The sequence below is a fragment of the Periplaneta americana genome, chromosome 10, assembly GCF_040183065.1.
Source record: "Periplaneta americana isolate PAMFEO1 chromosome 10, P.americana_PAMFEO1_priV1, whole genome shotgun sequence".
NCBI lineage: Eukaryota > Metazoa > Arthropoda > Insecta > Blattodea > Blattidae > Periplaneta > Periplaneta americana.
In genome coordinates, this window is record NC_091126.1 from 9,620,001 (window position 1) to 9,632,185 (window position 12,185).

General features: G+C 38.1%; 1 protein-coding gene across 4 annotated transcripts in view; it reads left to right on the plus strand.

Moving 5' to 3' along the window:
* Positions 1 to 12,185, plus strand: part of AdamTS-A (ADAM metallopeptidase with thrombospondin type 1 motif A) — a 991,514-nt gene that overhangs the window by 550,785 nt on the left and 428,544 nt on the right. For all 4 annotated transcript variants that reach the window (XR_011334233.1, XM_069836834.1, XM_069836835.1 and 1 more), the window contains exon 10: positions 7,555 to 7,708. Coding sequence is in view for 3 of the 4 variants with exons in the window: in XM_069836834.1 (XP_069692935.1) it covers positions 7,555 to 7,708 (154 nt within the window). In the remaining variant the exon portion in view is untranslated. The remainder of the gene's footprint in view (positions 1 to 7,554; positions 7,709 to 12,185) is intronic.

Sequence of the window (12,185 nt, forward strand, 5' to 3'; positions counted from 1 at the left end):
TTGCTTTGATTCTGTTCACGTCTTTTTTCTTTAATGACCAAATCTCGCTTCCGTATAAAAGGAAGGGTAATGCTAGTGTATTATATATTTTTATTCTTGTAGATTTTTGTACTAATTTAGCTTTTAATGCATTGTTTATTATTCCTAGAATTTGTGTAAATTTGGTAATTTTCTTGTTCACATCTTTTTGATTTTGATAAGATATTTCACAATCCAGATAATTGAAATTTTGCACTTGTTCGAGGCATTGATTATTGTGTATTATCTTAGCCTACTTCTGACTGGGTCTTGTCCTAAAAATGCCATTACTTTTGATTTTTGTGCTGAAATTTCCATCCCAAAATCTTTTAATATTTTATTTAATGTATACAATCCTCTTTGTAAATTATCCTCTGAATTGGAAATTATGACTTGATCATCGGCATAGAGTAAGGTATTTAATGTTAGAGCACTGGTTCGTTTCATTCAGACGCTAAATGACCTGAGATGTTGATAAAGCGTCGTAAAATAACCAAATAAAATAAAAAAATGTTTGTTAATGTTTAACGGCCCACTTAGCTTTATGAAAGCTATCTTCTCATTTATCTTAAAAAAAATTATTTTCTATTCCGCAAATTCTGAAGTCATTTGCCTCTGTGCATTTTCAGTTTCCCATATAGTATTCGCATAGTCTAGCTAACAGAGTAACCCATTTTGCGTTCTGAACTGTATGACTGCAGACATAATGAAAAATAATTGTTCCTTCTAATTGAAGGGGTGAGAATGATATAGTCCTAAGCTACACAGGCAAAAATTTACAGGAGAGCGTATTAGAGGTTTAGAGTTCAATGCTATTAGGTGCGGTATCATAATTTCTTCTGCGTATACTTACGTCATTTTTTGAGTAATTTTTATATTAATTTCAAAGGCATATTGGTTCCGTTAAGTTCAATGTTAATTGAAAAATGAGTTCTATTCAGTCAATACTTAACATAACACAATAAAACATGTTATAATAACATTTACACAGATTTAAAAAACAAACGTTTTCGCCAATTTTGATTAGCATCTTCATGTCTTGTAGGTCGAATGGAACATATATGAATGCTGCGGAGGAACTATATATTATCACCTTTTCTAATAATAATGATAGCCCGCTCCTTAACGAACAATACCCAAATTCAAATAACCCGCTGTTTAAAATCACACCCAAGTAACGGTCATTCATCCACTAGTCGTGCAACGTATACAGTTTTCGTCATACGCTACCACTTAATGTAAAGATCAGTCGTGTCGCCGTCCTCATGGATTTCAAGACGTTATTCCATTTTTTGTAAGTATTGTTTTAGAAGATTTAAATAATACTTAAATGCTTCTACATATTCTTTCATTCTATCCTTACAATTTACAGGATTTTTCCTGCTCTCCATAACGGCCACACGACCGACCTGTTCGTAGCATCTTCAAATCTATCTTGAAAACTGTATCTGCAATGACAAAAGAGTTTTGCTGTTTCCTTGGTTCACACACGCCTCTTTCAACACAGTGATTCTACACATATCGTGGAGGCTTTTTGCTATATTCTACTGGGTGTTCAGTTCAAAATGTGTCTTGGCTCGCTGTATGCCGTCATGTGGCTAGCTGATGAGCCTAGAGAATTCAATCTTCCTACACTTCCGCAGCTCAGGTGTATAATCTAAGAGGCAGAGAAGTTGGCTAGCAAGTACGGCGTTCATTCTGAAGAGTACGTACCGATACGTACGGTAACGCCGATAGTGGCAGGAATGTGAACTGTTTGGAAATACGTACTGTCGGGATATGGGGAGAGGGTTAAGACGATTACTTACGTATTTGTTGACATTAACTTCGACGGTCAACATGGACACGGAGCATTTGATTTGTGTTGTGGAATGTTACCTTACGCAACCGATGATAACAAATACCCTGCGTACGACTTGCCGACGCAAAACACAGTTCGAAAGAGGTTATGGTAGCACACAGACTGTACAGACCGCCATCTGTTGCTACGACGTTCAAGTTATACCGTACACGTTCTCAAGTTCAGATTGAAGAACGCCTTAAATAATAGGCAACTTCTCTAACATATAAGTTGAAACTCGCTTCAAATCGGTGACCCAACAACAGTGACGTCATGACACACTTTGAAATGAACACCTAGTATTCTCTGTTTTTAAGTGATATTACAGTTGTAACTTTGGTTTTTAACGTCATATACCAAGTGTTCACTTTTTATAACATGTTCCATTCGACCTACACGACCTGAAGATGCCAATCAAAATTGGCGAAAACGTTTGTTTTTAAAATCTATGTAAATGTTATTGTAACATGTTTTATTGTGTTATGTTAAGTATTGACTGAATAGAACTCATTTTTCAATTTTTATATTATTTTACTAGTAGCTTCTTCATATGTGTAAGAAATGAACACGCACAAAAAGATACATTTTTATTAAAAGTGTGGCTTTGGACTATCTCATTATCACCCCTTCAATTTCCTCTACCATCACTAGAAGTTTGTAACTGTGTTTCCTTTTGCATTATTTTCAGGTACTTATAAGTAAAGTCACTAATCTTTTCTTGTTTACTGGAGGATAACGCTTAAATCCTCTTTGTAATACCTTATAATGGATAGATTTTATTAGCCTGCTATGATTATTGTAATTTTGGTCCTCGTCGTTTAAATACAGGAAGATTTAAAAAATCACATAAAATATTTTTCGTATTCCTAACATCTAAACTTTACCTACGCCACATGCATCGCTTGATACTAAAGTCATTATTAGGGCTAGGATTTTGATGAAATTGCATCTTTTTCCTAGTAATCCAGAAACATAGCCGCTTTAGTATTTATATGTTATGTGATAAACTGAGTGTTTTAAGACATATTTGTTAGCGCATTTTTTTGCATTTTTTGCCTGTTTCAACTCATAAGAGCATCTTTTGTGTTATTCAGATATTTTTTAGGCATTTTCATTTAATTTTGGTCACAAATCCCCATTATTAATATAAAATAATGTTTATTTCCTTTGATATTTTGTCTACTTATTTTGTCCATTAATACCCTTTATTTCTTACTTAGTTATTTAACGACGCTGTATCAACTACGAGGTTATTTAGCGTCGATGGAATTGGTGATAGTGATATGATATTTGGCGAGATGAGGTCTAGGATTCGCCATAGATTATCTGACATTTGCCTTACGGTTGGGAAAACCCTCGGAAAAAGCCAACCAGGTAATCAGCCCAAGCGGGAATCGAACCCGCGCCCGAGCGCAACTCCGGGTCGGCAGGCAAGCGCCTTAACCGACCGAGCTACGCCGGTGGCTAATACCCATTATTTTGTATAATATTTTAATCGTTTTTCTACACAAATATTGCCCTTTTAACGTAGTACACCCCATGCAATGGATCAGTCCAACCACCCCTTCAATATAGACTCCTCTATATCTGCTAATTCCGTATAAGAGTGGCCTTGTGATGGGCTACATGGAAACTACATCAAGTAAAATGATTAATTAAAGTGCACCACTTAGAAAAAATTATGTAAAATTACATAAATTGAAATGTTGGTTCTAAAATTTAATTTAATTACTAGTCTAAATATTAAGTAGCACAAAACCCCTTTTCCTACTGAGCCAATTTTAGAATGTAAGATCAATTTTTAGGGCATTTTAAGGGCATTTTTGAAAGATTTTTAGGTCATAAATACATTGTTTTAGGACATTTTTTAATGATTTATAAGTCATCAAAATCCTAGCCCTAGTCATTATTGTATTCAGAATACCGTCTCTGCGACACAATAGTGTATGAAGTGTGTTAAATTCGTTTTTAATAGTTTTTTTTTACGTAAATAAAGGTGAAATTTGCTCTATAAAGATTACAGAAAATCTTAGAATACGTACTTAAGTTGTATAATGTTACGTGAGTTTCGATCAGAAGTGGAGATTGTCGGTTTTGCTGTTGAACTTCTCAATTCAGAAAAAGACAGTTATTAGTCACAAGCACTATTTATTTTCCATTATTTGCCATCCTCCTGACTAAACCAGGACTTAATCACATGATGTGACTTGAACCACTGTTAATGAAGAACCGGTTTCTGTGCAGAATGCTTGCTCTCTTGTCTTTACAAAACTGAATTATGTAAAAGGTGGCACTAATTTCAAGCACATTGAAAGTTTGTAGCTAGTTCTGCTACAACGTAAATAAAACCTCAGTTGTACATGGACTATGATCATCGGCGTTGTGCATATTGTTTAAGATGCCGCCGATCTTTCAACACAGAAGAATATGTCTACAACTTCAATGACACTTCTAGTTAAAAAGTGACATTTGGAGCATTTGGTCTATATTAGATCTTCGTACTTTTATTCGGCTCTTTTATGACGCTGTAACAACTTTGCAGTTACCTAATATTGGTGAAATTGGTAATAGCGAGATGGTACTGTTCTCCAACCAGGAGATAAACCGTGAAAGGAATGTTCTTACTATTGCGTCATCTATTGGAGCTAAGTAGATAGATAATATTAGAGTTATAACGTCAGTTTAAAAACACATGCCAGTCATCGGTCTGTCTCCGTGAAGTGCAGGCGTGTTCACTGTCATCGTTTATCATCCACAACTCATTCATGTTTTTTTTAAATAGTTAGTCACCGGTCGGTGCGGTACTTCGGTGCTATTTATTCAGTACATAACAGAATACAATTTTACATTAGAGAATTTAGCTGGCTACATGGGATCATTGAATTGAACCCGAGGCCAAGAAAGAGAACGAAGAAGAAAAACACATGCGCTCTCCTGCATGTGTTATTTCCTGTATGGAGAGATTAAAAGACCAGGAGATTAACCGTGATCTAATTTTGTAACTAGGGTAGTATAAAAATGTGTATATCAGTGTTATTGTTTGTGCTGTAAGACTTAGCCAGTAGAGATACGAGTAGGCCTACCCACGTGTGTGACCTTACGACATCAACATTCATTCAAAGCATCACCCCGCTCCCTCTCATTCCCTGGAGACTTTCTCGTGGTTGGAGTACAGTATTTACACGGATTCGCTTTGGGATTACCTGAGATTCGCCTTACAGTTGGGGAATACGTCAGGAAAATTAAACCAGTTAATCAGCTCCAAGCCGGATTTCAACGTTTACATGGAAATTGACAACAAAAAGAGTGATTTCCCAAACTATATACAGACAGAGTAGGCCTACATATTTGCTCTACACCGCGTTGTATCGTTGCTTTCGGCTCGGTGCCCGTAGGTAGGCGCAGCGGAGCGCCCGTTGGGGAAGGGGCACCCAACAGTGTAGTCCTCGTCACGTTGCAAGGCGTGTCATTTTGGAACGTTTCTACATATATAATAACATGAAATTATGTGAACCAATCAGCTTTAGTCACTTGCACTTTTCCTTGTTGTGTACATTGAGTTCGATCCTCATCCTTGTCATGATGGAATTTGTGGTGGGCAAAGCAGAAGTGCAGAAGGTTTTTCTCGGGTTACCTTCGATTACAGTAATCCCCCGTTATTCCCGGAATCTGTATCCATTGTTTCAGTTACCCGTGATCAACTTCGGCGGCATTGCTTTTACGTATTTTAGCGCCTAGCGTCTTAATATGAAGAGTTTGGTAGAAAGTCTTAGAATTTAGTCACACTCTGTGGTAATAGTAATCATCACCAAACATAGTCCTTACTGGCATTACCCCTACTATTTTTTTTCACTTGCTTCGGTAGAAAACTACCAACGTGATATTTATGGAGTTTGCTAACATAGGCTACGCAGTTTCGCGTAACCACGGTAGATTTCGGAACGTATTCCCCGCGGATAGTCCCGCGCCGTGGCGTCGCGGTCTAAGGCATCCTGCCTAGGATTCGCGTTACGGAATGCGCGCTGGTTCGAGTCCTCATGGGGGAAGAAATTTTCTCATGAAATTTCGGCCAGTGTATGGGACCGTGATGCACTTGGGGAGCTATGGTAGCGTAATCCGGTTGCGAATACCAGCTATAACGGCTGGGGGGATCATCGTGCTAACCACACGATACCTCCATTCTGTTTGGATGATCGTCCACCTCTGCTTCGGCATGCGGCCGTGTGGCCAGCAGCCGGCTGGTCGGTCTATGCCCTTCACGGGCTGTAGCGCCACGGATTATTATTATTATGATTATTATTATTATTATTATTATTATTATTATTATTATTATTATTATTATTATTATTATTATTATTATTATTCCCCGCGGATATGGGGAAGTACTGTACAGTAGAGGAAGCAAGACCTGTCTTGTGACTATCATGTGCCGTGGATATATCACCAGTAGCTATGGAGGGTGAAGATAGTTTTAGTCTAAGATGAACTTCCATGTCGGTAGATTCGTATAATCTTAACCATCATGGAACAAACTCACTTTCTGATAGCTGCTCATTCTTTCCCTTCTCACACAGCTCACATGCCAGGTCTCGCCTCCTCATCTATACCTCTTTCATTTCACCTCCCTCTTATTTTATCGATATCATCTGCAATAATTAAAAATAGACTGGGGTGAAGTCTCAGATGTGGTAGGCCTATGGGCTTCCGTTACTGATTTAAAGATTTGGGGTTCCGGTTCCAAACGCTGGGTTTATCAGGTTTCTTCTGGGGATGGAACCACAGAGCTGACTGCCAGAACAGGATTCACAAATGCCAGACGGACTGGAACAATCATCGCATATATCCTATAGGCAAATGTGAGTCTGCATGAATCCGTATCGGCCCCGGCCCCGAAAAGCCACCAGACAATGTGTTTCTTATTGCTCTTCACTGTATTAATACATGTAATTTATCATACTGTTTTAGTTTATGCAATTACATACAGGTATTTTTTAAAATTTAAGTTATGTTTTTATTTAACGACACTCGCAACTGCCGCGGGTTTGCAAGAATTTTGTCTCGCAGGAGTTCTTTTACATGCCAGTAAATCTACTGACATGAGTGACATTGCTAGAAGTGTTGATTTGTGTTCTTTACTCTAGATTAAAATCGCAAGTTTCTTGTTTATGTTAGTTAATTAGTTAGGATACAATTAATTATACTTAATCACTCATTTAAAGTTTGTGTGACTGCAACCTGTGTATATTTTTGTGTGACTTTACTTTGTTTATAGTGTTTTTTTTATTTCTGTTATTGTATTTGTATTTCTGGTGGTGTGGAAGAGAAGGCCTGATGGCCTTAATTACACCAGAATAAATAAATAAATAAATAAATAAATAAATAAATAAATAAATAAATAAATGAGTCTGTCGCATTTAAGCACACTTAAATGCCATCGACCTGGGCCGGGATCGAATCCGCAACCCCGAGCACAGAAAGTCAGCACTATACCAACTGCGCCACCCAAGCCGACTACAGGCATGTTACATTCTTCTGTTTCTTCAAGGAATTTCAGTTTTTTAACGAGTTAGATGAGCTGTTATACAGATGGTGAACTTTTCTTTTGCATATTTAATGTATGAAAGCATGTTTTTTTCTTAATTGCCGTTTGGATCAATTCGTATGCAATCTAACCTTGCTTGTGAATGTGTTGCAAGTGCTGGGAACGGCCGATGTCTGCTGGATAAACCGTACCACGACCTCATCACAGCTGAGCAGGAGAGGGACCAGAGCCTACCGGGAGAGAGCTTCACTGAGGATAGACAGTGTCAGCTCGTATTTGGCGAAACATCCAAGATATGTTCGTACATGGTAAGTACGTGTGTTGTTCCCATACTATGGGTTTACGGAGCCTAGGCACAAAAGAGAAGATATTTTAAAAATGTAATAATGTGGAAATAAAAAAAAACTCACCCGTAACTTCTGGTTTTGGGGATCTAACTCCTTTGCTAAAAGTATGCCCTCATAGCATAAAGCTTTATTTGTAAATATTGTACTTCATTTTGAACCAACCTATCGACAATCTCTTTGAAACAAGATTATTACTCATAACTGATTCAAATAAAACCACATTGTTGGTCACTCAATTACCATAATTGATAATTCATGTCAATAATTAAAACTAGATGTTACTTTGTCACTTAATACTATGACTCGCTTCACCCAGGGTATCTCACAGAGGAACTGTCTTAAAAAACATACAGTAGACTCCACTTTCTTAATTTGACGGTAAATATTTGTGACCAGGACAGGGTTGTCAACTTTGACATTTCTTTCTGCACACCCGGCATGCCACCCGCCACGCTTTCAAATATTTTGTTAGAATTCTCCCGCTGTTCAATTGTCGCCGGTGCGCCGGAATTTTGTCCCGCAGTACTTCTTTTACATGCCAATAAATCTACTGATATGAACCTGTCGCATTTAAGCACACTTAAATGCCATCGACCTGGGCCGGGATCGAACCCGCAACCCCGAGCACAGAATTATCCCTGAATCTGAGAAAACGTAATGTCTCACCAAACGTGTCTATTTATAGTCAGATGCGTCTCTGGTATCCCTGTGCTACAATTCCGTAAAATTAAAATAGAGTAGGCCTACAGATCCGTGTAGGTGCCGCCGCCGTGGTAACCCGAAGATTTCCGTTTCTTAGGATTGCAGGAATAGTTCGACTGGCGCTTTTATTTGCTTTTCGTGCTCCAACTTCCAAACTATGACACGAAGGAAACATATAAATTACTCCTACGTGGACACGTGTCTAATACGTGATTTAGAGCACACTTAAACATCACCCTGTCATGAAGGGAGGTATGCGGACTGTTTGGAGAGCGCAGCTTCTGAGGAAATGTAAACAGGATCTTCAGAATTAATTCAGTGATACAAATTTAGTATCATCATCTTACCGTATTTCATTCATTCATTCATTCATTCATTCATTCATTCATTTAGTGTTCTGCCCAAGGGCAGATCTTTCTCTGCAAACCCAGCTTTCTCCAATCTTTCACATTTTCTGCCTTCCTCTTCGTTTCCGCATTTGATTCATATATCTTAATGGCCTCTACTGCGTGTTCAGTTCAAAGTGTGTCATGGCTCGCTGTATGCCGTCATGTGGCTAGCCGATGAGCCTAGAGAATGATCGAGATAAGAGGAAGATAGACAAAATATTGAATTGTGGCTTTTTGTTTTGTTTTTTGAACGATTAATTGTTCGAATGTTTTAAGGCCGACGCCAGTAAATTTGTTTTGTTTATGCCACGAAAGATATTTTATTGAGAATAAAATCTTTTTTCTTTCCATTTGCATCCACAATATCATAATGATAAAGTCATGGCATAATATATTAATGAACCTGATGTTAATTAATAAAATAATCATAAAAGAGAAAGGAGCCATTATGTATAGTTTGTCTCTCTCAAAAACAGAACAAAAAATAACTACACTTCCGCAGAGGCGTATTACTTATGTGCGAGAGAAGTTGCCTAGCAAGTACGGCGTTCATTCTGAAGAGTACTTGCCGATACGTACGGTAACGCCAGTAGTGGCAGGAATGTGAACTGTTTGGAAATACGTACTGAGGTGAGTTCTTTTCTTACTGTCGGGATACGGGAAGAGAGTTAAGACGATTACTTACGTATTTGTTGACATTAACTTCGACGGTCAACATGGACACGGAGCATTTGATTTGTATTGTGGAATGTTGCCGTACGCAACCGATGATAACAAATACCCTGCGTACGACTTGTCCGCGCAAAACACAGTTGAAAAAGAGGTTATGGTAGCACACAGACAGTAGGACCGCCATCTGTTGCTACGACGTTCAAGTTATACCGTACACGTTCTCAAGTTCAGATTGAACGCCTTGATTAATAGGCAACTTCTCTGACATAAAAGCTGAAACTCGTTTCAAATTGCTGACTCACAACAGTGACGTCATGACACACTTTGAAATGAACACCCAGTATGATCTGATATCTTCTTCTACTCCCAACTCTTCTCCCGTTCACCATTCCTTCCAGTGCATTCTTCAGTAGGCAGTTTCTTCTCAGCCAGTGACCGATTTCCTTGTCCTCTTCCTGATCAGTTTCAGCATTATTCTTTCTTCACCCACTCTTTCCAACACAGCTTCATTTCTTATTCTGTCTGTCCACTTCACACGTTCCGTTCTTTTTCATATCCACATTTCAAAAGCTTCTATTCACTTCTTTTTACTTCGTCGTAATGTCCATGTTTCTGCCCCATCTAATGCCACACTCCATACAAAGCACTTCACTAGTCTCTTCCTTAGTTCTTTTTCCAGAGGTCCGCAGAAAACGCTCCTTTTTCTGTTAAAAGCTTCCTTTGCCATTGCTATTCTCCTTTTGACTTCTTGGCAGTAGTTCATGTTACTGCTTATAGTACACACCAAGTATTTGAAGCTGTCCACTTGCTCTACTGCCTCATTTATAATTCGCAAGTTTACCTTTTTTTACTTTTTTTCATTACAACACCCGGTATTATTTACAGATAATTTTAGCCTGAAAAAGATTAAATTTACTTAAATGTTTCCCATTTAAATGATGTATAAAATGTACAACAAAACGAGGAAACTGGAAATCAAAGTTAATATTCTACATCTAGGCCAAATAGGAAAACAAAAAGCAAATTTAAAAAAAAAACTTCTAGAAAACATCACACGCAATTACAAGAGATTTTCAAAATGACCTCCATTGGCAGTGACACATGATCGACAACGCCTTAGAGAACTCTCGCTGACTCAGTGCTTCATTTGGAGTGACTTCTTGAGCAACTTCAAGCACATGTCCCCCTCAGCTGTACTGTCACAGGTACGCACAGTGCTCTGCGTTGCAAGATTTATTTTAACGATTTTCGCAATTATTCAATTTAGATTCATGGCTAAACGGTTTAATTTGCAAAAAACGAAATACTCACGACACTAACTGTTCAGATTATTTTTACCTGTCTACTTGTATAGCAATCAGCCAATTCTTTCGGGCCGTTGCCTCAATAGAGCGCTGCAAACATTGGGCAAAGACTATTTTTTTCCTGCTTAACGATGCTTCATCGAAGGAAAAACGTAATAAAAGTTTTAAGTTTAACATGTACAATCACCTCTTAATTTTTGGTCCATCGGTCCCCTTACACTCTGAATCATACATGTATTTTCTTTTCACGCTCGTAAAGGTAGAGCGGAAGCAGCGGTGCACAACGCAGCTGTCCACATGCGAGCGTGGAAAGATAAAATGTATGCACTATATATTATGAAGAGTAGCCCAACATAAGTAGCTTCATGTGTATGTACGCTGTCTTTTATAATTAAATAATTCTATAAAATTTTTTCTGTTACATAAAAAGCTGGCATCCATGATAACTGTAATGTTTATAAAACTTCAGAACATAATTCTGTTGTCCACACCTGTGGAGTAATGGTCAGCGCGTCTGGCTGCGAAACCAGGTGGCCCGGGTTCGAATCCCGGTCGGGGCAAGTTACCTGGTTGAGGTTTTTACCGGGGTTTTCACTTAATCCAATACGAGCAAATGCTGGGTAACTTTCGGTGCTGGACCCCGGGCTCATTTCACCGGCATTATCATCTTCATTTCATTCAGACGCTAAATAACCTAGATGTTGATACAGCGTCATAAAATAACCCAATAAAATAAAATAATTCTGTTGGAAAGGAAGTGAATTTCTTACGCACAATTGCTATGATAATAAAGTGGCTGAATTCAATGGACATGAAAAGATTGTTCAGAAAGCATTAAGGATAATATCATTATATATTTATTATCAAATACAGTACCAACCCCACTATGTTACGACTTATCTCAATTAATAAATAATGAGAGCGACGGGCGATGTGTATATATTTTAGAGCTATTTATTTATTTTTATTTTATTGGGTTATTTTACGACGCTGTATCAACATCTAGGTTATTTAGCGTCTGAATGATATGAAGGTGATAATGCCGGTGAAATGAGTCCGGGGTCCAGCACCGAAAGTTACCCAGCATTTGCTCGTATTGGGTTGAGGGAAAACCCGGGAAAAAACCTCAACCAGATAACTTGCCCCGACCGGGATTCGAACCCGGGCCACCTGGTTTCGCAGCCAGACGCGCTGACCGTTACTCCACAGGTGTGAACATTTTAGAGCTAAAATCACCATTACAATCTACAAAAAATTACAATTAAATCCAATTTCATAATAAAATTTAAAATAATAATCCAATAATAAATACAAATGTAATCCATCTCCACCAAAATATAAACTGCACCTTGACCTGAAATAATTTGTTTT